General features: G+C 45.2%; 2 protein-coding genes across 4 annotated transcripts in view; both read left to right on the forward strand.

The window, feature by feature from the left end:
• Window positions 1-27,774, forward strand: part of LOC309557592 (protein mono-ADP-ribosyltransferase PARP14-like) — a 247,325-nt gene that overhangs the window by 181,978 nt on the left and 37,573 nt on the right. The window lies entirely within an intron of this gene.
• Window positions 1-27,774, forward strand: part of LOC309557743 (protein mono-ADP-ribosyltransferase PARP14-like) — a gene marked incomplete at its 3' end in the record, with an annotated part of 53,742 nt that overhangs the window by 23,860 nt on the left and 2,108 nt on the right. The window contains exons 4-9 of the mRNA XM_082260514.1: window positions 4,546-4,776; window positions 9,044-9,265; window positions 9,387-9,453; window positions 10,428-10,577; window positions 12,479-12,541; window positions 17,577-17,753. Coding sequence (XP_082116640.1) covers window positions 4,546-4,776; window positions 9,044-9,265; window positions 9,387-9,453; window positions 10,428-10,577; window positions 12,479-12,541; window positions 17,577-17,753 — 910 coding nt within the window. The remainder of the gene's footprint in view (window positions 1-4,545; window positions 4,777-9,043; window positions 9,266-9,386; window positions 9,454-10,427; window positions 10,578-12,478; window positions 12,542-17,576; window positions 17,754-27,774) is intronic.

Genomic DNA, 27,774 nt, shown 5'->3' on the forward strand with positions numbered 1-27,774 from the left:
ACAGATAAAAGTGATTTACTTGAATAAAAACACATGTAAATTTTGCCTTTTCAATGATCTATTTAACAAAGGTATCAACAGATGTACAATGGTGTACAGTCAAAAAATTGCTTACACCCTTTGCCTCAGAAGCTGGTATTGCCTTCTGTAACAGAAATGACTTCTTGTAGGCATCTTGCATAACTGCCTGCCAGTCTTTGACATCAAAATTTGTTTAACACTCCTCTATGCAAAGTTCATTCAGTGCAAAATGTTTGTGGGTTTCCTTGCATGAACTGCCTTTTTTTAACTCCCTCACCCTTTCCCACAGCATTGCATTGGGATTTAAATCAGGGTGTTGACTAGGTCAGTCCACAGCCCTTCATTTCTTCTTTCTGACCTATTCTTTGGTGGATTTCCTATAATTTTTATGTTGAAAGATAAATTTCTTATTCAATTGAATTGAATTGCCTAACATTCTCATCAAACACGCTTTGACGAACAAGCAGGTCATATTCTGATGGCATCATCAGAGTGTGGCATGCTTGTTTGAGTCAGAGGTGGTGCATAGCAATTGACACCTCCGGGACTGGGAAAGAGAAATAGAATTTCAGAGCAGTGCTCTTTTTGGGACTTTGTAAGAACACTTTGATGTCATTCAGAATTCATAGTTAGTCTGATGATTGCGGACTGCCCAGACCCTGAAGCAGCAAAGAAACGCCACAACATTTTTGCCATACTCCACAGATGTTGTGCAATTCTTCTCCTATAATGCTCTCTTGAGTTTGCACCAAACATGTCTTGTTACTGTGTCCAATGAACTCCAGCTTTGATTGATCAGTCTTGAGCACGTTGTTCCAGAAGGTCTGCTTTTTGATTGATCATTATTCAATAAATTGTTCCAGAAGGCCTAGTCTTTGATGGAGCAGTCTTCAGCACATGGTTCTAGAAGGTCTGATCTTTAAATCATCAGTCTTTATAACATTGTTCTAGAAGGTCTGATCTTTAATTTATCAGACTGAATTCAGCACATTGTTTCAGAAAGCCTGGCCTTTGATGGATCAGTCTTTAGCACGTTGTTTCAGAAAGCCTGGCCTTTGATGGGCCAGTCTTTAGCGCGTTGTTTCAGAAAGCCTGGCCTTTGATGGACCAGTCTTTAGCGCGTTGTTTCAGAAAGCCTGGCCTTTGATGGACCAGTCTTTAGCACGTTGTTTCAGAAAGCCTGGCCTTTGATGGACCAGTCGTTAGCACATTGTTTCGGAAAGCCTGGCCTTTGATGGGCCAGTCTTTAGCGCGTTGTTTCAGAAAGCCTGGCCTTTGATGGACCAGTCTTTAGCGCGTTGTTTCAGAAAGCCTGGCCTTTGATGAACCAGTCTTTAGCACGTTGTTTCAGAAAGCCTGGCCTTTGATGGACAAGTCTTTAGCACGTTGTATCAGAAAACCTGGCCTTTGATGGACCAGTCTTTAGCACGTTGTTGCGGAAAGCCTGGCCTTTGATGGGCCAATCTTTAGCGTGTTGTTTCAGAAAGCCTGGCCTTTGATGGACCAGTCTTTAGCGCGTTGTTTCAGAAAGCCTGGCCTTTGATGAACCAGTCTTTAGCACGTTGTTTCAGAAAGCCTGGCCTTTGATGGACCAGTCTTTAGTGCGTTGTTTCAGAAAGCCTGGCCTTTGATGGACCAGTCTTTAGCGCGTTGTTTCAGAAAGCCTGGCCTTTGATGGACCAGTCTTTAGCACGTTGTTTCAGAAAGCCTGGCCTTTGATGGACCAGTCGTTAGCACATTGTTTCGGAAAGCCTGGCCTTTGATGGGCCAGTCTTTAGCGCGTTGTTTCAGAAAGCCTGGCCTTTGATGGACCAGTCTTTAGCACATGGTTCTAGAAGGTCTGATCTTTAAATCATCAGTCTTTATAACATTGTTCTAGAAGGTCTGATCTTTAATTTATCAGACTGAATTCAGCACATTGTTTCAGAAAGCCTGGCCTTTGATGGATCAGTCTTTAGCACGTTGTTTCAGAAAGCCTGGCCTTTGATGGGCCAGTCTTTAGCGCGTTGTTTCAGAAAGCCTGGCCTTTGATGGACCAGTCTTTAGCGCGTTGTTTCAGAAAGCCTGGCCTTTGATGGACCAGTCTTTAGCACGTTGTTTCAGAAAGCCTGGCCTTTGATGGACCAGTCGTTAGCACATTGTTTCGGAAAGCCTGGCCTTTGATGGGCCAGTCTTTAGCGCGTTGTTTCAGAAAGCCTGGCCTTTGATGGACCAGTCTTTAGCGCGTTGTTTCAGAAAGCCTGGCCTTTGATGAACCAGTCTTTAGCACGTTGTTTCAGAAAGCCTGGCCTTTGATGGACAAGTCTTTAGCACGTTGTATCAGAAAACCTGGCCTTTGATGGACCAGTCTTTAGCACGTTGTTGCGGAAAGCCTGGCCTTTGATGGGCCAATCTTTAGCGTGTTGTTTCAGAAAGCCTGGCCTTTGATGGACCAGTCTTTAGCGCGTTGTTTCAGAAAGCCTGGCCTTTGATGAACCAGTCTTTAGCACGTTGTTTCAGAAAGCCTGGCCTTTGATGGACCAGTCTTTAGTGCGTTGTTTCAGAAAGCCTGGCCTTTGATGGACCAGTCTTTAGCGCGTTGTTTCAGAAAGCCTGGCCTTTGATGGGCCAGTCTTTAGCGCGTTGTTTCAGAAAGCCTGGCCTTTGATGGACCAGTCTTTAGCACATTGTTTCGGAAAGCCTGGCCTTTGATGGGCCAGTCTTTAGCACGTTGTTTTGGAAAGCCTAGCCTTTGATGGACCAGTCTTTAGCGCGTTGTTTCAGAAAACCTGGCCTTTGATGAACCAGTCTTTAGCACGTTGTTTCAGAAAGCATGGCCTTTGATGGACCAGTCTTTAGTACGTTGTTTCAGAAAACCTGGCCTTTGATGGACCAGTCTTTAGCACGTTGTTTTGGAAAGCCTGGCCTTTGATGGGCCAATCTTTAGCGTGTTGTTTCAGAAAGCCTGGCCTTTGATGGACCAGTCTTTAGCGCGTTGTTTCAGAAAGCCTGGCCTTTGATGAACCAGTCTTTAGCGGGTTGTTCCAGAAAGCCTGGCCTTTGATGAACCAGTCTTTAGCGGGTTGTTCCAGAAAGCTTGGTCTGTCTTCAGCACATTGTCCCAGAATATCTGGTTTTTGATTAATCATTATTTAACAAATTGTTCCAGAAGGCAAAGTCTTTGATTGATCAGACTTCAGCACATTGATCAATCAAAGACCAGGTCTTCTAGAACAATGTTCTAAAGAATGATCAATCAAAGACCAGGCCTTGTAGAACTAAGCGCTGAAGACTGATCAGTCAGAAACCAGACCTTATGGAACAATGTGTTGAAAATGAACTAATCAAAGACCAGGCCTTCTAGAACAGTTTACAGCACATTGTTCTAGAAGGCCTGGTCTTTGATTGATCATTTTTTACCAAATTGTTTTAGAAATCTTTGATTGATTAGTCTTCAGCACATTGTTTTAGAAGGTCTGGTCTTTGCCTATATGTTTATTGGCAAACTGTAGACTTGTTTCATATTCTTACTGGGCAACAAAGACTTTTTCCTGACACACCTCCTATGTAAGTTAAATTGGTGCAACTTTTTTCTGATTGTAGATGCATGCTTGTTGACACTAACTGTTGCAAGTCTTATCTGCAGATCTTGGGATGTAATTTTTGGGTTCCTGGAGACTTATTTTATCATTAGTCAGCATTAGGTTGAATTTGTTCTGCCAGCTAGTTCTGAACAAATTAGCAAATGTTTAAATTATACACCCTTGCCCAACTCATAGGCATCCACAACCTTCTTTTGGGGGAGCCTTTGAGAGCGCATTTGATTCTGGAATGAAAACACCACATGTATCAATAGAGAAGACCAGACTTTAGATATCCGAGGTCAACTGACACCCGCTGCTCTCCGATCTGATGTGGTCTGGGAAATCCAGAGGGATGGAAACCCTATTTTCCATCCGCCAGGAGGATTGGATTGGATGAAAATGGACAGGCGGTACGCTTTCATCCGATCTCCCATAGAGGAGAGCAGGGATCTGACAGCTCCGTCTCTGCAAAGTAAGTGAAGACAGAGCTGTCATCCGCCTGCTGAGGGGGGGATAGGCGGAACGATCCCTGCTGAGCAAAACGGAGTCCGCCGGGCGGAAAGCCTGTGTGAAAGGACCCTTAGGAGGTTCTAAATATTATTGCCTTATCAGGAACGCCTGATTTCAATTTAATGGGTTTGAAGTGGTGGTAAATGTAGGGTTGTACTTACTTTTTCCATGTGAAAAATATACATTTTTGTTTATTTAGATACGATGAATAAATATACCATGTTAGTTATATTTGTCATTTTTTCAAGTATACAGTATATCCTTTATCTGTAGGCACTGTTTGAATAAATATCTAATGTCTGCCTGTTCAAATATGTTGTAAAGTCAACAGTTTCCATGGGGTTCACTTGCTATTGTAAATGACTGTAATTGGTAAAATTTTAAGTCCGTAACTTCTCTAAATGTTGTCTCCTTCTGGATTTAACAGTGATGATCTGTCTTCTTTCTGTAGACCAATGTGGTGGTGAACAGTGTGGGGAAAGAGCTAAATCTTCGTTCTGGAGCCGTGTCCAAGGCTTTGTTCAGGAAGGCCGGAGACAACCTCCAGGATCTTCTGAATACAGAGAGACAGGGGAAGCAGGTGGAAGACGGCTCCATATTTGTTACCGATGGCTGTAAGCTGTCCTGTGACATTGTTATCCATGCTGTGGTTCCACAGTGGGAAGGTGCTTCTTCTGAGAAGGTATGGAAATTACATAGTTACATAGTTACATAGTTAGTGAGGTTGAAAAAAGACACAAGTCCATCCAGTTCAACCTATGATGTGTGTGTGTGTTTGCTTTTAACCGTACATTGTATACCCCTGTATGTTGTACATTGTATACCCCTGTATGTTGTACATTGTATACCCCCTGTATGTTGTATATTGTATACCCCTGTATGTTGTACATTGTATACCCCTGTATGTTGTGGTCTCTAAGGTGCCCATCTAATAGTTTTTTGAAACTATCAATGCTCCCTGCTGATACGACTGCTTGTGGAAGAGAATTCCACATCCTTACTTCTCTTACAGTGAAGAACCTCTTACGCATTTTAAGGTTAAACCACCTTTCCTCTAGTTTTAGTGAGTGGCCACGTGTCTTATTGTATTCCCTTACTCTAAATAGTATGTTCCTTATGCTCGGGTCACCAGTACAGTATTTGTACATTGATATCATATCCCCCCTCAATCGTCTCTTCTCCAGAGAGAATAGGTTCAGTGCTTGTAGTCTTTCCTCATAGCTGATGTCCTCCATTCCCCTAATTATTTTTGTTGCCCTTCTCTGGACTCTCTCCAGTTCCAGCACATCCTTCCTGAGGACCGGTGCCCAGAACTGGACAGCATACTCCAGATGTGGCCGGACCAGAGTCTTGTAGAGTGGGAGAATAATCTCTTTATTTCTGGAGTGAATCCCCTTTTTTATACATCCCAGTATTCTGTTGGCTTTACTTGCAGCGGCTTGGCATTGCATGGAAGAGTGATTATTCCTCTCAGCCATAAGAACATATAACAATATTTTACAGAAGTGTAATGGTTGTAGTGTTTGACCAACATTTGTTTGCAGTGACTCCAAGGAAGCCCATTAAATATGTAATGCAGGCCACTCTATATAGTAGCAGTGAATAATGGCACACTTACTCACAACTAGAAAAAAACTAAATAAAAATTAAATTTTTACTTAACTTGATAGCAGATAATGGGTTACAGAAATAGCAGTCTCAGATCCAGTTCATTCCTTAGCAAGGCAGACCTGAAGTCATTTCGCTCTGATGCCTGTTGAGTTGCAGTGGCAATAATGGCAGCCTAAGGTCACAGTTTGATTATTTCAAACTAACCATCTTCCTTCACCTTCTGGCTGATTGCTTTCTCATCCCTCAATCTGACATTTTCCCGATAAGAGATATCCTATGCAGGATACAGTATGTATATATGGAGCTGTTTCTGTAATACTGTCAAGGTGTTGTATTTCTTGTGTTGTAAGTCCCAACAAGGACACTTCACTCTATGGCTCACATTTAAAGTGACTTTAGACTCGTCCATCATCAACAAGCAAACCCAAATAACCTGGAACAAAGATGCTCCAGGAGTGTCATGTACAAACCTGAAAAGAACATGAATTTTCCTCAACTAAAATAAAAATATTTCTTAGAGTGGACCTGAACTCAAAAAAAGTTTGCTGTGTTATACAGAACATGTACATCTTTTTTCTTGATTTCCTCCTGAAAATTAACAGTTGGATACTCCTGATAGCAGGGTACGTTCTGTGCCTAGGCACTTCTGTTCTGTAGCCTCATAGCTTTATATCTGCAGAGTGAGATTATCTATGGCACTGATTTGGAGTGAAATCTGTTGATGTCACTACTGCGGTGTTCACTGTTCTCTTTACTGGAAATGAAGATGTACCTGAGAACCTGCAATGAAAGGATCTCCTTGCTTCTGCCTCATCCCTTCTGTGGATCTCTGCTTCCTCCACCTCTGTCATTACCCTTTAACTCACCACATCACCAGTCATCAGGAGGACAGCCCTGACATGAGGAAGCAAAGCCCTGCTTCTCTATCAAGATGGCCGCCTCCACACAGAGACACAGTGCACAAAAAAGGCATGGTATGTCAGTAATGGGTAATGGGTCATACACACTATAAGATTTTCTGAAGACTTTTTCCTTTAGATTTACCAAAACCATATAATATGAGGTCAAACCTAAACACTTTCAATTTGTATGCAATCTGGCAGGCCCTTCCACTACATAGAAAAGGTAAATCTGAAGGAAATCTAACCACAAATGTTGGTTAGTGTGTATCCAGCTTAAAGGATTAGCTGGGTCTTGCTTTCAGAGTACAGGTCCTCTTTAAATGTCTTCTTAAAGTGGTTCTAAAGATTGAAGTTATTTTACCTTCATGAATTCTATGCATGAAGGTGAAAAAACTTTCAGTATGCAGCTTCCCCCTGCAACCCCCCCCCCCCCCAAACTTACCCAAGCCCGATCAAGATCCAGTACACGAGAGTGGCTGCTCTCCCAGTATCTGTCTCCCATTGGCTTCCACCGCTGTCAATCACAGCCAGTGAGGAATGGGCACACATAAGTGTCTCCATAGCAAGTGCACACCAGGAGCATCGACGGGGGACCTGTCAGGTACCTGGTAGGTAGAGCCTGAATGTGCGGAGGAAGGCCTCTCTTACACCACTGACTCAGAGCCCCTGATAGAGTAAACAGGAGGAGCAGAGTGCAGAGTGGCACGAGTGCCGGTGGACGTGCAGGCTGCAGGATTGCTGGTAGTGTAGAGTTCCAGATGGAGGCAGGTGTCCTGGGAGTAGTTAGACCAATGCAGCAACTAGAGAGCCTCGGGGAATACTGGAAGGTAAGCAGAGTCAGACAATCAGGGTCATACACAGAGAAGTCAGATCAGGTACAAGTGGAGAGACTGGAGAATGGTCAAAGAACAGGCTGGGGTCGGTGCAGGCAGAGAACTCAAGTAGCCAGAGGCAAGCCGGGTCAAGATTTTAGGAACAACACAGGTAACATGAAGCAGGACTGGCACGGAACGCTGTAGATGAGACAGCACTGATCCTGGGAGCAGATCCAGCTTAAATAGCCCTTTTGGCGCCTAAACTATCATGAGGTGCGCCGCGCACATTAGCGTGCGCATGCGCACTCAAATTCGCATCCTGGCGCATTGGCGTTGGCCAATTAGCCAATTAGCGCACGCTAACGCGTTGGCGTTAGTTAAGTGTACTTCTTCCTTGGGAGATTCCAGGGGCAGGACCTTGCCTGCGGTTGCCAACTTGTCTTCTGGCAGGACCTTCCTGACAGGACCCTAGAAGAGGAGGATCTGGGCTACTCTGTACGAAACCATTACAAAGCCGGTAAGTATGATGTTTGATATTTGAAAAAAAAGAAAAACTTTATTATCACTTTAGGCCCAGTAGGTGTCTACCATGCTAACTTAACAAGTTTACATCTTCCTCTGTCATTCTTTAAATTTAAAGCCATAGTAAATGAGTCTTTTCACCATATTATTTATTAGCAACTTATAAACCACCATGTGCATTGCTAAAAAGAATTACGTTGCTACCATAAGCTTTTGACATCCACCCATCTGTCCATCATTCATCCATCTATTCACCACCCATCCATCTATTTACCATCCATCCATCTGCCCAGCATCCATCCCTCCACCATCCTTTAATCCACCCATATGTCTACTGTAGCGGAGTAGCAGTATGATCCACCACGATATCTCCACTAGTAGTCAGACACAGCATACAATAATCCTGGTAGCGTATAATATTCCCAACCCTCCAATAACCAGACTACACATAGCTTGGAGGTCAAACACTAGAATGCCTTGTTTATTGAAAAAACAAGGGATCTACACTCTGCCAAAACCCCTCCCTCTTCGAGACATTCCACACACAAAGCTGAACATCCCATAATAACCTTACTCTGCCAGACAAACAATAGGACAATAGAAGGCAGGTATTTAACAATAACAAACCCCCACCCATCTCCTGAGGGACACTGCTCAGACATATGATAGTCCCAAGTGAAAGAGTTCTCACTCTCTCCACACAAACCACACTACAAACACTTGGTTCTTAAAAGTATACACATGCAATAAACATAATGCATACACGAAGGACAATATACAGTGGCTGTGTTTGCCACATCTACCATCCATCCATCTGTCTAGCACCCATCCATCTACCCTGCATCGGTCCACCATGCATCTGTTCATCACCTATCCATCTCACCATCCATTCATTTGTCCATCTGTTCACCACCCACCCATCTGTCCACCATTTATCTGTCCATCTGTCAACTATCCATCCACCCATTTGCCCACCATCCATCCATCGGTCCATCCGTTCACCATCCATCCATCCACTTGTCCATCCACCATCCATATCTGTACAACTCTTCTGCACCATCACCCACCTGTATTAGAATCAGATCTTATGTGTTGACAGATTCTGAGAAAAATTTTGAGCGACTGTCTGAGCACCGCAGAAACCAAACAATACAGATCTATCACAATCCCCGCAATTGGAACTGGAGTTCTAGGATTTCCCAGGAATAATGTGGCTGCCTCAATGTATGAGGAGATTCTGGAGTTCAGCAGCACAAAACAACCCCAATATCTGAAACAAGTGGATTTCATGCTGCACCCGAGTGACACAGAAACTATAGAGGTAATGAAGAGTTTTCATGTGATTGTGGTTAGAAGAGTGGAGTAACAGAATGTTGTACGATTTTGTGGTTCTCCAATGTAATGAGCAATTTCACAGGAAAATATCATCCTGTATATTTCAGGCTTTCTCCTCTGAGCTGGAGAAAAAGATCAGCACTGGAGGACAGAAGAAAGAAGAAAAACCCCAATGTAAGTTATATCTGTGCTATGTACAGGAACATTATAGACTCTATATACTGCAGACATTGCACCTCATTGTAATGATGGGATGTGCAAAGCCGCCATTGATGAGGAATGCCCCGGATGTCTTTTTCTGAATGTAGATTGTTTCATTAAAGCGGAGTTCCAGCCGCAAAATCGTTACATTCGATTTTGTGCCATCCGCTTCCTTATTGTCACCTGAAAAAGAATTGGATATTCCCGAATTTTTTTTTACTTACCTTGTTTCAGAAGAAAATATACTCACCTTTCCTTCAACTTCCTCCCTCTGTGGCTGCGGCCCGCGCCGTCACTTCCTGGGTCCTGGGAGCTCTTCACTCATCACTCCCAGGAGGCAATGGGCAGTGACGTAGGCGGCCGGCCGCTCCTCTCATCACGTTATTTGCAATCAGGAAATGACGCGATGATAGGCGGAGCCCAGCCGTCCCTATAGAAACCCTTACTATTCCGATCGCATAGTACTGGGCATGCGTGAGATTTCGCGCTGAATTCATCGGCCCCCTCCATCTTGAACCAGGAAGCAGGGCAGACATTTGCATACTGCGGCTCCGGGTGACCAGGACAAAGATGGCGGCGCTCAGCAAACTTTTTATAAAGTAAGATTTTATGATTGTCAATCCATTATTAAACTGTCTAAAACCGGATTAGCGGATGTATGAAGGACGGGGGATCACTCTTTGGGAAGTATTTATAAAAAAAAAAAACGGAACTCCGCTTTAACATTCAGCAGTAAGATTATTCAAATGGCTGAATTGATTCCAAACAAATACTCTGATAACTGTTTTTGGGGGTCAGACAGGCTAAACGTTTCAGAGTCAGTAAAATATAATGGTTAATCTTTAAAAATATAGCAGCACAAATAAAGACTTCATCGTGAATAGGAATGATCTGGAATGCAATAATGGGGCTTTAATAATCTCTTGTCACTGTGATCTGTTTTGTAGCTTTCTTTGGGAATGTGAAAACTCCGGCACAGGATGTTTCTGAAATGAGGATTGGATCTCTCACCTACCAGGTGAAAACTGGAGATATAACAAAGGAAAAGTGTGACATCATTGTCAACTCAACCAATAGCACGTTCAACCTTAAATCAGGTATTCATAAGAATGTTGCTGTGAAATGTGAAAATCCTTTTAAGAACTGTGAGATAAATAGAACAAGAAAAGACCATATAACGCAGAGCTTACAACACAACCCATTGAGCCATTGGGTATTTTCTACCTTATGGAGGGTCATGTTGGAGATTTGATATCCAGGTGGTGAGTGTAATCAGAAAGGCAGAGAGAAGGTCATGAGCAGAGTAATTTCTACCTTATGGAAGGTTATGTTGGAGGTGTGATACCCTGGCGGTCAGTATAATCAGAAAGGTAGAGTAAAGATCAGGAGCAGAGTGTGTTCTACCTTATGGAGGGTCATGTTGGAGATTTGATATCCAGGTGGTGAGTGTAATCAGAAAGGCAGAGAGAAGGTCATGAGCAGAGTAATTTCTACCTTATGGAAGGTTATGTTGGAGGTGTGATACCCTGGCGGTCAGTATAATCAGAAAGGTAGAGTAAAGATCAGGAGCAAAGTCATTTCCACCATATGGAGGGTCATGTTGGAGGGGTGATACCCTGGCGGTCAGTGTAATCAGAAAGGTAGAGTAAAGGACAGGAGCAGAGCATGTTCTACCTTATGGAGGGTCATGTTGGAGATTTGATATCCTGGTGGGGAGGGTAATCAGACAGCAGGTATAGAGAAGATCAGGAGCAAAGCAATTTCTACCATTGAGGGTCATGTTGGAGGTATGATATCCTGGTGGTGAGTGTATTCAGAAAAGTAGAGACACTGCCAGGAGCAGAATATGTTCATTCTTATGGAGAATCATGTTGGAGGTGTGATACACCAATGTTGAGTGTAATCAGAAAGGCAGAGAGAAGGTCACGAGCAGAGTAATTTCTACCTTATGGAGGGTCATGTTGGAGGTGTAATACCCTGGCGGTCAGTGTAATCAGAAAGGTAGAGTAAAGGTCAGGAGCAGAGTATGTTCTACCTTATGGAGGGTCATGTTGGAGATTTGATATCCTTGTGAGGATGGTAATCAAAAAGTTGGTAGGGAGAAGATCAGGAGCAAAGCAATTTCTACCACATGGAGGGTCATGTTGGAGGTATGATATCCTGGTGGTGAGTGTATTTAGAAAAGTAGAGACACTGCCAGGAGCAGAATATGTTCGTTCTTATGGAGGATCACGTTGGAGGTGTGATACACCAATGTTGAGTGTAATCAGAAAGGCAGAGAGAAGGTCATGAGCAGAGTCATTTTTACCTTATGGAGGGTCATGTTGGAGGTGTGATATCCCGGTGGTAAATGCAATTAGAAGGATATACAGTAGGTCAGGAGCAGAGTACGCTCTATTTTATGGAAGGTCATGTAGGAGATTTGATATCCAGGTGGTGAGTGTAATCAGACAGCAAGTAGAGAAAAGGTCAGGAGCACAGTACTTTCTGCCATATGGAGGGTCAAGTTAGAGATGTGATACCCCGGCGGTCAGTGTAATCAGAAAAGTAGAATAAAGGTCAGGAGTAAGGTATGTTCTATCTTATGTAGGGTCATGTTGAAGATATGATATTCTGGTGGTAAGGGTATTCAGACAGTAGGTAAGGAGAAGATCAGAAGCAAAACAATTTCTACCATGTGGAGGGTCATGTTGGTGGTGTGATGTACTGGTGGTGAGTGTAATCGTAAATGTAGAGAGATGGCAAGGAGCAGAGTATGTTCTATGTTATGAAGGGTCATGTTGGAGGTGTAATACATCAGTGTTGGGTGAAAAGGTGATGAGAAGAGTATGTTCTACTCATGGAGGATCACATTGAAGAGATAAAATATTTCCCATAGTATTTCATTGCGTTGCGTTGTTTCCTTTGACCTTGTAGAATAATGTTTCTGGTTCTACTCACTAAACAAATGCTGAATCCTATTTTGGCAATTTGAAGCTGACATTTTGTGTTGTTGCAGGAGTTTCTAAAGCCATCCTGGAAGGAGCTGGGCCTAACATTGAAAGTGAATGTGCAATGCTTGGTAAGAAACTTTATGAAGAGAACACGTGACATATGATATGTAAAATAAAACGTGAATATTTTGGTAACTAATTCATACAGAAATGTAGATCTTGCGTTTGGCAAGGAAACAATCCAGGAAATTGGTGTATAAGTGAATAACTCCTAAATATTTTCTGGTTTAACCAACCCTCAAAAACTGAGTGTGGATCACAAACAATAATATGTGAAAATTAACTGTGTGAAGAATCAAAATGTTGCTACATGCATCAAATGGTGTTCAACCAATTAATAAAGTGTAAAGAAAAATAAAATAGATACAAATTCCTAATATAAGTATGTTAACACATACTATAAAATATATCACAACTGATAAATAAATAATATACCGTATATACTCGAGTATAGGCCGAGTTTTTCAGCACATTTTTTTGTGCTGAAAACGTCCCCCTCGGCATATACTCGAGTCAAAAAAAAAAATGTCCCCCGGCCGGCCCGACGTGCTTTAGATTTAAAAATGGGGCCAGCCGGCGCCGACACGTCATTGCGCATGCGCCGCCGCCGCTCGGGACAGGCCGTACACGTTCGGCTTATACTCGGGTCGGCTTATACTCGAGTATATACGGTAAGTGTAAAATAAAATAACCAATGTTCAACGTTTTTAAAGCATATCAACATAGTGACAATTCATCAAAGGCAAATAATTGTGACTATCAGCTTCAATAAATCTTTTGAAGCAATTCTTTCCAATCACCACAGTGCTCTCAATGCCCTCACCTTAATGGTGTAATATTCACCCATGTGTAATAATATCCAGCTTGCTTCTCTCACATCAGAGTTTCAAATCAGGGTCCTTGGTGCATCTGTAGTAAGGCCTCCCATTCACTGGGGTACTCTTAACCACTTAGCTGTTCCTCCTCAATAGTGAGGTTGTGGTCCCTTTAAGAGCGTTAAACCCACGCACTGTTGGATTCATTCATAAAAAAACCCTATTGTGACGCAATGCGTAGGGTGAAGCCTGTAGGAGCGTGGACCGTAACTGACGTCAAACCAAGAAGAACGGTAACCCCATTAATGCCTGATGGGTTTTTACAGATGCATCAAAGACCCTGATATGAAACTCTGATGTGAGAGAGCTGGATATTATTACACATGGGTGTATATTACACCATTAAGGTGAGGGCATTAAGAGCACTGTGGTGATTGGGAAGAATTGCTTCTAAAGAATTATTAAAGCTAAATTGTCACTACATCAATATGCTTTAATAGTTTTGAACTATTTTTATTAAGTGGTTTTAACCTCCCTGGCGGTCTGATTATTCTTAAATTTCAAAGGGGTACATTGTTTCGCATGGAAATCTGTTTTTTTTTTATATTGTAGGCCTTTAATTCTTAGGAATAAAACAGTAAAATGAAATAAAAATATTAATGAATAAATAAATAAATAAATTAAATAATAAATTAATAATAAAAAATTATGAATAAAAATAAAAGGAATAAAACAGTAAAAGTGCAGGCAGGGCACTGGACCTTTAACCACCTCCCACCCGGCCACTGTACATATACGGCCGGGTGGGAGTCTCGTCCTCCTGATCGGACGTTCCTGAACGTCCTGCAGAAGGAGCGAGATCGCGCCGCCGCAGGCACGCGCAGCGGCGCGATCTCGATGTGCCTGTGTCCCTCGGACACAGAGCAACAAGTTTTGGCAGGAGGGCCCTGTGATTGGCCCTCATGATCACATGACGGCTGTGTCCAATCACAGCCATCATGTAATGTAAATACAGCCGTTGTAACGGCTTTGATCTCTTCTTCTCCTCACACAGCACACAGATCTTGTCAGTGAGGGGAAGAAGACGATCTGTGCTGCAGTCAGGGGGATCAGTGAGTTTTTCTAATTACTCACTGATCACAGGGGGGGTCTGTGCTGGCAATCAGAACATTGATTACCAGTGCAGCCCTGGGGGGGGGGGGGGGTGCCACTACAGCCACCAGGGATGCCCCCCCCATGACCACCAGGGATGGCAATCAGGGCTCAGAGAGCCTGCCAGTGGTGCCCTCCCTATCAGTGCTGCCCACCAATGCCATCTATCAGTGCTGCCCACCAGTGCCCATTATTGCCATCTATCATTGCCGCCCACCAGTGCCCATTATTGCCCACCAGTGCTGCCTATCAGTGCCCATCAGTGCCGCCTATCAGTGCCGATCAGTGCCGCCTATCAGTGCCCATCAGTGCCACCTATCAGTGCCCATCAGTGCCACCTATCAGTGCCCATCAGTGTTGCCTATCAGTGCCCATCAGCGCTGCCTATCAGTGCCCACCAATGCTGCATATCAGTGCTACCTATCAGTGCCCATCAGTGCTGCATATCAGTGCTACCTATCAGTGCCTCCTCATCAGTGCCTGTCAGTGTGGCCTCATCAGTGTTCATCAATGCAGGAAATAACGTATCTATTTACAAAATTTTATAACATAAACAAAAAAACTTTTTTTTTTTCAAACTTTTCGGTCTTTTTTTATTTGTGCACCAAAAAAGAAAAAACGTTGCGGTGATCAAATACCACCAAAAGAAAGCTCTATTTGTGGGGAAAAAATGACACAAATTTGGTTTAGGTACAGTGTTGCATGACCGCGCAATTGCCATTCAAAATGCAACAGCGCTAAAAGCTGAAAATTGGTCGGGGAAGGAAGGGGGTTTAAAGAGGAAGTAAACCCTCCTCTGACACTTTTACCTATAGATGATCCTATGATAAGGCTTACCTATAGGTACTGTAAATATCTCCTAAACATGCACCGTTTAGGAGATATTTACCTTACATGCAGCCAGTGACGTCACTGGCGCATGCGCTCTGAAGGAACGGCCGCTGGTGCCGTTCCTTCAGAGGCCCGTGCCGTGACCGTCGGCTCCCGCGCGCGTGCGCGGGAGTGATGTCAACCCTGCGGCTCCGACCAATCAGATGGCCGGATGCCGGGATCCCGGAAGACGGGCGACTGGACATGTCGCCTGTCATAGAGGTAAGCGGGCGGCACGGCGGGGGCTCGTTCTCAGGTAAGTATTTCATAATGAGCTAGTATGCAATGCATACTACCTCATTATGTGTTTCTCTTGCAGGTTGAAAAAAATAAAATTAAAAATGTGGGGTTTACAACCTCTTTAAGTGCCCAGTATTGAGGTAGTTAAAGCACTAGTGACAAAACTGAGGTGAAATGATGTGATACAGTAATGTAATCCTAACAGATTACAATGTATCATGTCATGTTTTGTGTACTTTTTTTTTTAATTTCCCACCCAGTTCCGCCCCCTCCTGCGTCGCAGCGCTCGCAGGGAAGTGAACCCGGAAGATGGAGGCTGTCAGGGAAATGGCCGTAGGAGAGCTGGCAACATTGTCAGTAATACTAATGGGCGCTCTTCCTGCATCTGGCACATCCCTGTACACCCTGGCGTAAGAATGGTGAACGTGCGTACGCAACGGCGCGAATGCGCGTACGCAATGCGTGACAGACACAGTCTCCTGCTGGCCTATAAAAGGTGGCTGTGGGATCCTACTCATTGATGGATTAGCTTCTAGATTGTAAGCTCTAATGAGCAGGGCCCTCTAGTTCCTCTTGTTTTGAATTGTATTGTAACTGCATTGTCTTCCCTCACATTGTAAAGCGCTGCGCAAACTGTTGGCGCTATATAAATCCTGTATAATAATAATAATAATCAGCTTCCCTGTGTTCTTGTGCCTCCTGCATTCTGCTATTTGATCTCCTGTTGTGACCTGGCTTGCTCCTGACTCTGCTTGATCTCTTCCTCCTGGTTTGACCCTTGGCTTCCTCCACCAACCTCGCTCCTGTTTACCTACCGTGTTTGACCCCGGCTTGATTTAAGGACTTCTCTCTATTATTCTGTCAGTCTCCTGTGCATGACCCCGGCTTTCACTATGAATTCTGCTACCTTCTCCAGCCCAAGACCTCGGCCAGTTCCTGTCTCTTCTACTAAAGACTTAGCCTTGGATTACCTTCCAGTGTTTGACCCTTACATAGTTACATAGTTAGTGAGGTTGAAAAAAGACATCAGTCCATCCAGTTCAACCTATGATGTGTGTGTGTGTGTGTGTGTTTGCTGTTAACCGTACATTGAATACCCCTGTATGTTGTACATTGTATACCCCTGTATGTTGTACATTGTATACCCCTGTATGTTGTACATTGTATACCCCTGTATGTTGTACATTGTATACCCCTATATGTTGTACATTGTATACCCCCTGTATGTTGTGCATTGTATACCCCTGTATGTTGTACATTGTATACCCCTGTATGTTGTACATTGTATACCCCCTGTATGTTGTACATTGTATACCCCTGTATGTTGTACATTGTATACCCCTGTATGTTGTACATTGTATACCCCTGTATATTGTACATTGTATACCCCTGTATGTTGTACATTGTATACCCCTGTATGTTGTACATTGTATACCCCCTGTATGTTGTACATTGTAAACCCCTGTATGTTGTACATTGTATACCCCTGTATATTGTACATTGTGTACCCCCTGTATGTTGTACATTGTATACCCCTGTATGTTGTACATTGTATACCCCTGTATGTTGTACATTGTATACCCCTGTATGTTGTACATTTTATACCCCTGTATGTTGTACATTGTATACCCCTATATGTTGTACATTGTATACCCCTGTATGTTGTACATTGTATACCCCTGTATGGTGTGGTCTTTAAGGTGCCCATCTAATAGTTTTTTGGAACTACCAATGCTCCCTGCTGATACCACTGCTTGACCCTCTGCCTGGACTTACCACTGCACAAGGTTGCCTAGCTCCCCCGGAGCTCATTAGAGACTTCCACCCTGCTGTGCGTCCAGTTATTCCAGCACACTCCTGGAATCATTTGAATCTACTACAGCAGTTGAGATACAGTTTTATGACCCCAGCTTTTGAGCTTCCTTTCTTTATTTATGTGATTTTCTCCAGTTGACCTCCTCCCCATGTGCAAAAATGAGCTCCTACATCATTGCTCACATATTTCCCTTCTTTTTTTTTTCCCCAGGAACCCAACCCAACAATGGGTACGTGGTCACACAAGGAGGAAACCTCTGTTGTAAGAATATAATACATGTCGCCGGCCAAACTAAACCAGATTTAATAGGGAAGTGCGTAACAAATGTCCTGCACATGTGTGAGAGACAACAAGCAACCACAGTGGCGTTTCCAGCCATGGGGACAGGTGAGAGACTCTCGGGTTCCTCTATATAGATCTTTATATCACTAGAGGGATCACCAGCAGGAGGAAGGAGGTCCTGATTCCTTTATATAGATCTTTAGATCATTAGAGGGGTCACCAGCAGGAGGAAGGAGGTCGCCATCCCTCTATATAGATCTTTATATCACTAGAGGGGTCCCCAGCAGGAGGAAGGAGGTCCTGATTCCTCTATATAGATCTTTATATCACTAGAGGGGTCACCAGCAGGAGCAAGGAGGTCCCGATTCCTCTATATAGATCTTTATATCACTAGAGGGGTCACCAGCAGGAGCAAGGAGGTCCTGATTCCTCTATATAGATCTTCATATCACTAAAGGGGTCACCAGCAGGAGGAAGGAGTTCGTCCTGATTCCTCTATATAGATCTTTATATCACTAGAGGGGTCAACAGCAGGAGGTCCTGATTCCTCTATATAGATCTTTATATCATTAGAGGGGTCACCAGCAGGAGGAAGGAGGTCCTGATTCCTCTATATAGATCTTTATATCATTAGAGGGGTCACTAGCAGGAGGGAGGAGGTTCTGATTGCTCTATAAAGATCCTTATATCACTAGAGGAATCATATGAAGGAGGAAGGAGGTCCTAATTCCTCTATAGAGATCTTTAATTATCACTAGAGGTAACACCAGTAGGAGCAATGAGGTCCCAATTCCTCTATCTTTAGTAGAGTTGGGCAAACCATTCAGCCTGAGCATGAGTTCAGGCAGAACATTGGCTGTTCACCCATTTGACGAACACCAGAATTGCTGGGGCGTTCGACCGTTTGTTCGCCCCCCCCAAATTAACACAATGCACTGCACCACTGCACAGTGCATTGGAAGCCCTGATTGGCTGAAGCAATGAAAGATTTGCCCAATCAGGGCACAGAGCACTCTCAGAGCCATGATTGGAGAAAGTAATGATGACTGTATCCAATCGTGGCTCATTGCTCTTAGTCCCACCCCACACTATAAAACATTTCAATAGCTGCCATTTGCAGTATGATATCGGCGTGAAGAGAGATAGAACAGGGCTCTGTTCAGTGCTACTAGAGAGTTAGTGTGCTATAGTGTGCTATTCTGATTCTATTGTCAGTGTAGAATATCAGTTTAGTGTGAATCTAGTGATAGTGCAGCGTGAGTGTAGTGTGGATGCATGGAATAACCTTCCTGCAGAAGTGGTAGCTGCAAATACAGTGAAGGAGTTTAAGCATGCATGGGATAGGCATAAGGCTATCCTTCATATAAGATAGAGCCAGGGACTATTCATAGGATTCAGATATATTGGGCAGACTAGATGGGCCAAATGGTTCTTATCTGCCGACACATTCTATGTTATGTTTCTATGACCATTTATTTTTACTGTAGTGTCAGTTTAGTATAAATCTAGTAATAATTCAGTCAGTGTGAGTGTAGTGTGATCATTCATTTTACTTAAGTGTCAGTTTATTTTGTCAGGGCAGGTTTCCTGCATATATTTCAGTGCTTTACTGCACGTTTAATGCAGTATATTTCAGTGCGTTAGTGCATGTTTAACGCAGTATAATTCAGTGTGTTACTGCACGTTTAACATCGTACATTTTAGTGCGTTCGCGCACGTTTAACACAGTATATTACAGTGCGTTAGTGAGAGTTTAACGCAGTATATTTCAGTGTGTTACTACACGTTTAACGCAGTATATTTCAGTGTGTTACTACACGTTTAACGCAGTATATTTATGTGTGTTACTACACGTTTAACGCAGTATATTTATGTGTGTTACTACACGTTTAACGCAGTATATTTCAGTGCATAGATGCACGTTAACTGCAGTATTTTGCAGTGCGTTAGTGCACATTTAACACAGTATATTTCGGTATGTTGGTGTATGTGACGAAAGTCACTTTGGGCATGGGGGTTGTGGACCCCAAATTCCTTTAGAGAGGTTGGGGGGCACCATGCCCAGCCTTATGGGGCTCTCTTATGTTTAAATCACCCTGCATCTGTTATGGATGCAGGGTGACCAGGAGGGTGGTGAACACTGAAAAATGGTCTGGATGTTGAGCGCCCAGATCCAGGCTATCTGGGGATGGGTTGAATGTGGGGGTTCTGTTCAGTAGCCTGGGAGTTATGCATTTGTGTGTCTTTTTGTGTTTCTTTAACCATGTGGCTAATGGAGTCTTGCCTCTATCCTGGAAGCTAAACCTTATTCCTGTAAACTGTAATGCACAGGAAATGCACTCCTAATATGGTCATTCCAGGAAGTTCTGAGGAGACGGACTGTCTGAGGTGGCTCTCCATTCACCTATTGTCGGGTGTGCTAATGAACTTGCCTGCTGTCTGCTAAGAGATGTATTGACACTCAGAGTAATGTGTATTGAGGGCTCGTTAAGCAACCATTGTTCTGTGTCTGACTATTGTGTACATTGATTGCCCCCTGGGGCTTCTGTCGCCTTGCACCTGGCAGCCCTTCTGGTCAAGCTATCTGACCAATCACTGCTGACTCATTTTCGAGCCCTCATTTGCATGGCTGGAGAGGACCTTATGGGGAACTGCAGGTACTGTGAAATTGACCAATGGGAAAGCGGTTGTTGGGGGAAGGTTGTTGGGCCATATGTATGCCCAATTACTTGTATATAAGCCTTCAAAATGGGTACTTTTGATTTTTTCAGTTTGGGTCTCATAGACTTCATTGGGGTGGAATGTTCGAAAGTAGGGTTGAGCGGACACCTAGATGTCCGTGTTCGACGGGTTCGGCCGAACTTTAAAAAAAAGTCCGGGTCCGTGTCCCGGACTTTTACCGAACTTTTCCCGGACACCGAACCCCATTGAAGTCAATAGGGCCCGAACTTTCAGGCACTAAAATGGCTCTAAAACACCAAAGGAAAGGGCTAGAGTGCTGCAAATGGCAGCAAAACGTTGTTAAGAGCATGGCAAGTGCTCTGCAAACAAATGTGGATAGGGAAATAACTTAAAACAACAAAAAAAAAACCCAGAAAAATAAAACAATGTTCTTCATCTCTGAAGGACGAGGCCCATATGGAGTAGGAGGGAGGTTGAGGTGGTGGTGGATGTGGCGGTGTCATAGGCGTGCGCACAGGGTGTGCCGGGTGTACCTGGGCACACCCTAATCACCTAGGGCACACGCTCTGTTTGCCAGTGAGGAGATGGGAAAGATCTCCCTCGGACCTGCTCTGCTCTATTTCACTTTGCCAGCAGGGAGAGTAATGTATCGGGGCCATGTACATGTAGGCAAACACATGCATGTGTATTTAAACTTTGGGGTGCACACCCTAATGCAATAGGCTGCGCACACCTATGGGCGGTGTAGGTGGAAGCGGTGGTGGAGGAGGACCAGGGCCGGATTAAGAGCATCATGGGCTTGGTGCTGAGGATTTTGAAGGGCCTTAAGGGCCGTGCCTTGGCATGCACCCAGAGGAGGAAGGGTGCAGCCATGCATGCCTAATTCAACATGGGATGCTGTCTATGAAGCCCATAAACACATCCATGCATCGGCAACTGTCCCTCCTTGTCCGGCCTTCGCGCTGTGTGGGGAGGTTCTGAGGGTGCTGCCTGGGGAAGCGAGCATAGAAGCCAGACTTCTGTGTTTACAAGTGACAGAAGAGCGGTAACAGTGAATATGGCCAACCCGGGGCCTATATAAAAGGTAGGGGCCTGGAGCTGCAGCTCCAATAGCCCGTACGTTAATCTGGCCCTGAGGAGGAGGACGAGGTAGCCAACACTGCTTCTTTTCACAAATTTTAAATGAGGGTACACCCCAAAAGAGTGAGAAAGAGCAAAAATGGAACAATGGGTGGGTAAGGTCGGTATCCATTGCTATTCTGCACAAGGTACGGAAAAGTCCCGGTGCCTGGTTCATTTTAATGAACGTGAGCTTGTCCACATTGTCTCTGGACAGGCGGCTGCGCTTGTCTGTTATAACGCCCCCAGCCGTGCTAAATACCCGTTCAGATAATACACTGGCTGCAGGGCACGCCAGCACCTCCAAGGCGTAAAGGGCAAGCTCAGGCCATGTGCCCAACTTGGAGGCCCAGAAGTTGAAGGGGGCAGACCCCTCATTCAGTACGTCTAGGCGTGTGCACACATACTGCTCCACCATGTTGGTAAAATGCTGCCTCCTGCTAAGACGTTCCATCTGAGCTGCTGGTGCTGCTGTTTGTTGTGGCGTGCTGACAAAGCTTTTCCACATTTCGGCCATGCTAACCCTGCCTTCTGAGGTGCTGGCGGTGCCCTGGTTGCGTTGGCGACCTCCTCCTCTGCCTTGTGCTTTTTACTGTGGCCCCGCTGTCAGATGGGAATGCCAGCAGCATGGCGTCTACCAGCGTGCGCTTGTACTCGCGCATCTTGCGATCGCGCTCCAGTGAGTGAATTAAGGACGGTACGTTGTCCTTGTAACGGAGATCCAGCAGCGTGGCCACCCAGTAATCAGCACAAGTTAGAATGTGGGCAACTCGGCGGTCGTTGTGGAGACACTGCAGCATGTAATCGCTCATGTGTGCCAGGCTGCCCAGAGGCAACGAAAGGCTGTCCTCTGTGGGAGGTGTATCGTCCGTGTCCTCTGTATCCCCCCAGCCATGCACCGGTGATGGCCATGAGCTGGCTTGGGTGCCACCCTGCTGTGAACATGGTTCCATCTCCTCCTCCAGCTCCTCCTCCTCCTCATCCTCCAGAACTGTGCCCCTGCTGGACAATTGTGTCCCTGGCGTTTGTGTGTGCAGGAACCCACCCTCGGAGCCCCTTGCGAATGACTGCCCTGAAAGCCTTGGAAATGTTACCTCTTCATCCTCCTCCTCCTCCTCCTCCTCATCCTGTGCCACATCCTCTTCCATCATCGCCCGAATTGTTTTTTCAAGGAGGCATAGAAGTGGGATAGTTAAGCTGAGAACAGCGTCATAGCCACTGGCCATGTTGGTGGAGTACTCAAAACAGCGCAACAAGGCACACAGGTCTCGCATGGAGGCCCAGTTATTGGTGGTGAAGTGGTGCTGTTCCGCAGAGCGACTCACGCGTGCGTGCTGCAGCTGAAACTCCACTATGGCCTGCTGCTGCTCGCACAGTCTTTGCAGCATGTGCAAGGTGGAGTTCCACCTTGTGGGCACGTCACATATGAGGCGGTGAGCGGGAAGGCCGAAGTTACGCTGCAGCGCTGACAGGCGAGCAGCAGCAGGGTGAGAACGCCGAAAGTGCGCACAGACGGCCCGCACTTTCTGCAGCAGCTCTGACATATCGGGGTAGTTTTTAAGGAACCTCTGCACCACCAAATTCAGCACATGTGCCAGGCAAGGGATGTGCGTCAAACCGGCTAGGCCCAGAGCTGCTATGAGATTTCGCCCATTATCGCACACCACCAGGCCGGGCTTGAGGCTCGCTGGCAGCAACCACTCATTTGTCTGCTGTTCCATGCTCCTCCACAACTCCTGCGCGGTATGTGGTTTGTCCCCCAAACAGGCAAGTTGTAAAACTGCCTGCTGTAATTTACCCCTGGCTGTGCTGAAGTTGGTGGTGAAGGTGTTACGCTGTCCGGATGAGGAGGCGGTAGAGGATGAGGTAGCGGAGTAGGATGAGTTAGGAACAGGAGGCAAACTGAAGCGCCCTGCAATCCTCGGTGGTGGAAGGACGTGCGCCAAATTGCTATCCGCCTCAGGCCCATCCGCCACTACATTTACCCAGTGTGCCGTTAGGGAGATATAACGCCCCTGACCGTGCTTACTGGTCCACGTATCAGTAGTTAGGTGGACCTTGGCACAGATGGCGTTGCGCAGTGCACACCTGATTTTTTCCCCCACTTGGTTGTGCAGGGAAGGAATGGCTTGCCTGGAAAAGTAGTGGCGGCTGGGCACGACATACTGTGGGACAGCCACCGACATAAGCTTTTTAAAACTGCGTCTCCACCAGACGGAATGACAGCATTTCAAAGGCCAATAATTGTGAAATGCTGGCATTCAGGGCCAGGGATCGCGGGTGGGTAGGGGGGTACTTCCTCTCAAGTGTTTGGGAGATGGAAAGCTGAACGCTTCCACGGGACATTGTGAAGATGGTTGTTGGTGACCCAGGTGGTGGTGTTGCTGACAGATCGTCTGTTTGCGGGGTGGCAGGTGCCGGTATGACTACAGATGTGGCTGGAGTGGCCGAGACTGCAGCAGAAGAGGAAGCAGGATGAGCCAGAGACGTTTCTTGGTTTTGAAGGTGTGTACTCCACTGCAGCTCGTGCTTTGCACTTAGATGCCTGATCATGCAGGTTGTGCTCAGGTTGAGAAGGTTTATGCCTCGCTTCAGGCTCTGATTGCACAGGGTGCAAACCACTCGTGTCCTGTCATCAGCACATTTTCTAAAGAACTTCCACGCTAGAGAACTCCTTTGAGCTGACTTTGGTGCGCTCGTTCCCTTGCTGCGTTGGGCAGTAGCAGGCGTAGTGTCTAGGGCACGGCCGCTCCGCTTCTGCACCCTGCTCCCTCTTCTGCTGTGCTGGTGGCTCTGTGCGACCACCGCCTCTTCCTCCAAACTACTCAGGTCACCTGCATGACGTTCATTCCATGTGGGGTCGAGGACCTCATCGTCCTCCACATCATCTTCCACCCAGTCTTCACCCCTGCCCTCCTTGTCGGTCTCCACAATGCTGAACGCCGCAGCAGTTGGCACCTGCGTTTCGTCATCATCGGAGACGTGCTGCGATGATCCTTGCATGTACTCATCTTGAGAAATAAGTGGTTGGGCATCGCTGCACTCAATCTCTTCAACTTCTGGGGCAGGGCTAGGTGGATGGCCCTGGGAAACCCTGCTGACAGAGTCCTCAAAAAGAAGAAGAGACTGCTGTATGGATTGGGGCTCAGACTGCTTGCCTGATTTCCAAGGGGGTGTGGTGAAAGACGGTTGGACATTGGCTGCAGGTGCCAACTGTGACCTTTCTGCAGTAGACTGGGTGGGAGACAATGTGAAGGAACCGGAGGCACTGTCAGCAACCCAATCTACTATCGCCTGTACTTCTTCAGGCCTCATCACGTCTAGAGCCGCATGATGCCCTACCAAATACTGATGCAGGTTCTGTCGCCTACTCACACTTGAGGAAGGTGTTTCACTTGTGCGTGTAGCTGGCACAGATCGACCACGTCCTCTCCTTGCAACAGGAGCTCTACCAGCAGCACCACGACCCAGGCCACAGCCCTTATTTGACGGTCTCCTCATATTTCTGTAATTTAAGATCTTGCCCTAGAAAGGTGTTTATTGAATAGCGGAACAAAACAACAACAGTATCGCACGGGTGTATCTCACAGTCAAATATGCAAACTATGCTGCAATTTAATGTTTTTTACACCAAAAGGGTGTATATTGAATAGCGGAATAGGATAAAAAACTGTGTATCTCACACGTACAAACACAGACTAGGCCCGATTAAAATTTTTTCTACCCTAAAGGGAGGATGAGGAAGAGGAGTAGGAGGAGTTGGGAACAGGAGGCAAACTGAAAGCGCCCTGCAATCCTTGGCGGGGGAAGGAGATGCGTCAAACTAATTTAAAAGGTGTATCTCACACGTACCGATACAGACTATGCCGTAATTTAATTTTTTACACTCCAAAAGGGTGTATATTGAATAGCGGAATAGGAAAAATTTTATAATACGGTGTATCTCACACGTACAAACACAGACTAGGCCCCGCCGATTACAATTTTTTGTACCCTAAAGGCAGGATGAGGAAGAGGAGTAGGAGGAGCAGGCAGGAGGCAGACTGAAGCACCCTCAAAACCTCGGCAGTATGAGATGCGCCCCAAAAATTGGAAAGGTGTATCTCACACGTACCGACACAGACTATCACGCAATTTAATTGTTTATACCCAAAGGTTTTAATTAAATAGCGGAATAGAAAATATGATCAAAAAAAAAGTGTATGTATCTCACACGTACACAACCACACTAGGCCCCAAATACTATTGTTTGTACCCCTAAAAGGATGGATGAGGAGTAGGAGGAGGAGTATGGAACAGGCAGCACCCTCAAATCTTCAGAAGTATGAGATGAACCCCAAAAACTTAGAAAGGTGGATCTCACACGTACCGACACAGACTATCCCGCAATTTAATTGATCCCCAAAGGTTTTTATTGAATAGCGGAATAGGAAATATGATCAAAAAAAGTGTATGTATCTCACACGTACACCACCACACTAGGCCCCCAATTACTATTGTTTGTACCCCTAAAAGGATGGATGAGGAGTAGGAGGAGTATGGAACAGGCAGCACCCTCAAATCTTCAGAAGTATGAGATGAACCTCAAAAATTTGGAAAGGTGGATCTCACACGTACCGACACAGACTATCCCGCAATTTAATTGTTCCCCAAAGGTTTTTATTGAATAGCGGAATAGGAAATATGATCAAAAAAAGTGTATGTATCTCACACGTACACCACCACACTAGGCCCCAATTACTATTGTTTCTACCCCTAAAAGGATGGATGAGGAGTATGGAACAGGCAGCACCCTCAAATGTTCAGAAGTATGAGATTGTGTTCACTGTACCCCACAAAGATTGTGTTCACTGCACCCCAAAAGGATTTTGTTCACTGCACCCCAAAAAAATTGTGTTCACTGTACCCCACAAAGATTGTGTTCACTGCACCCTAAAAGGATTTTGTTCACTGCACCCCAAAAAGATTGTGTTCACTGCACCCCAAAAGGATTTTGTTCACTGTACCCCACAAAGATTGTGTTCACTGTACCCCACAAAGATTGTGTTCACTGCACCCCAAAAGGATTTTGTTCACTGCACCCCACAAAGATTGTGTTCACTGCACCCCAAAATGATTTTGTTCACTGCACCCCACAAAGATTGTGTTCACTGCACCCCAAAAGGATTTTGTTCACTGCACCCCACAAAGATTGTGTTCACTGCACCCCACAAAGATTGTTCACTGCACCCCAAAAAGATTGTGTTCACTGCACCCCAAAAGGATTTTGTTCACTGCACCCCAAAAAGATTGTGTTCACTGCACCCCACAAAGATTGTGTTCACTGCACCCCAAAAGGATTTTGTTCACTGCACCCCACAAAGATTGTGTTCACTGCACCCCAAAATGATTTTGTTCACTGCACCCCACAAAGATTGTGTTCACTGTACACCACAAAGATTGTGTTCACTGCACCCCAAAAGGATTTTGTTCACTGCACCCCACAAAGATTGTGTTCACTGTACCCCACAAAGATTGTTCACTGCACCCCACAAAGATTGTGTTCACTGCACCCCACAAAGGATTTTGTTCACTGCACCCCACAAAGATTGTGTTCACTGCACCCCACAAAGATTGTGTTCACTGCACCCCAAAAGGATTTTGTTCACTGCACCCCACAAAGATTGTGTTCACTGTACCCCACAAAGATTGTGTTCACTGCACCCCACAAAGATTGTGTTCACTGCACCCCAAAAGGATTTTGTTCACTGCACCCCACAAAGATTGTGTTCACTGCACCCCAAAATGATTTTGTTCACTGCACCCCACAAAGATTGTGTTCACTGCACCCCACAAAGATTGTTCACTGCACCCCAAAAAGATTGTGTTCACTGCACCCCAAAAGGATTTTGTTCACTGCACCCCAAAAAGATTGTGTTCACTGCACCCCACAAAGATTGTGTTCACTGCACCCCAAAAGGATTTTGTTCACTGCACCCCACAAAGATTGTGTTCACTGCACCCCAAAATGATTTTGTTCACTGCACCCCACAAAGATTGTGTTCACTGCACCCCAAAAGGATTGTGTTCACTGCACCCCAAAAGGATTTTGTTCACTGCACCCCACAAAGATTGTGTTCACTGTACCCCACAAAGATTGTTCACTGCACCCCACAAAGATTGTGTTCACTGCACCCCACAAAGGATTTTGTTCACTGCACCCCACAAAGATTGTGTTCACTGTACCCCACAAAGATTGTGTTCACTGCACCCCAAAAGGATTTTGTTCACTGCACCCCACAAAGATTGTGTTGACTGAACCCCAAAATGATTTTGTTCACTGCAC

The sequence above is a fragment of the Pelophylax lessonae genome (genome assembly GCF_965119305.1).
Source record: "Pelophylax lessonae genome assembly, chromosome: 6".
NCBI classification, from domain to species: domain Eukaryota; kingdom Metazoa; phylum Chordata; class Amphibia; order Anura; family Ranidae; genus Pelophylax; species Pelophylax lessonae.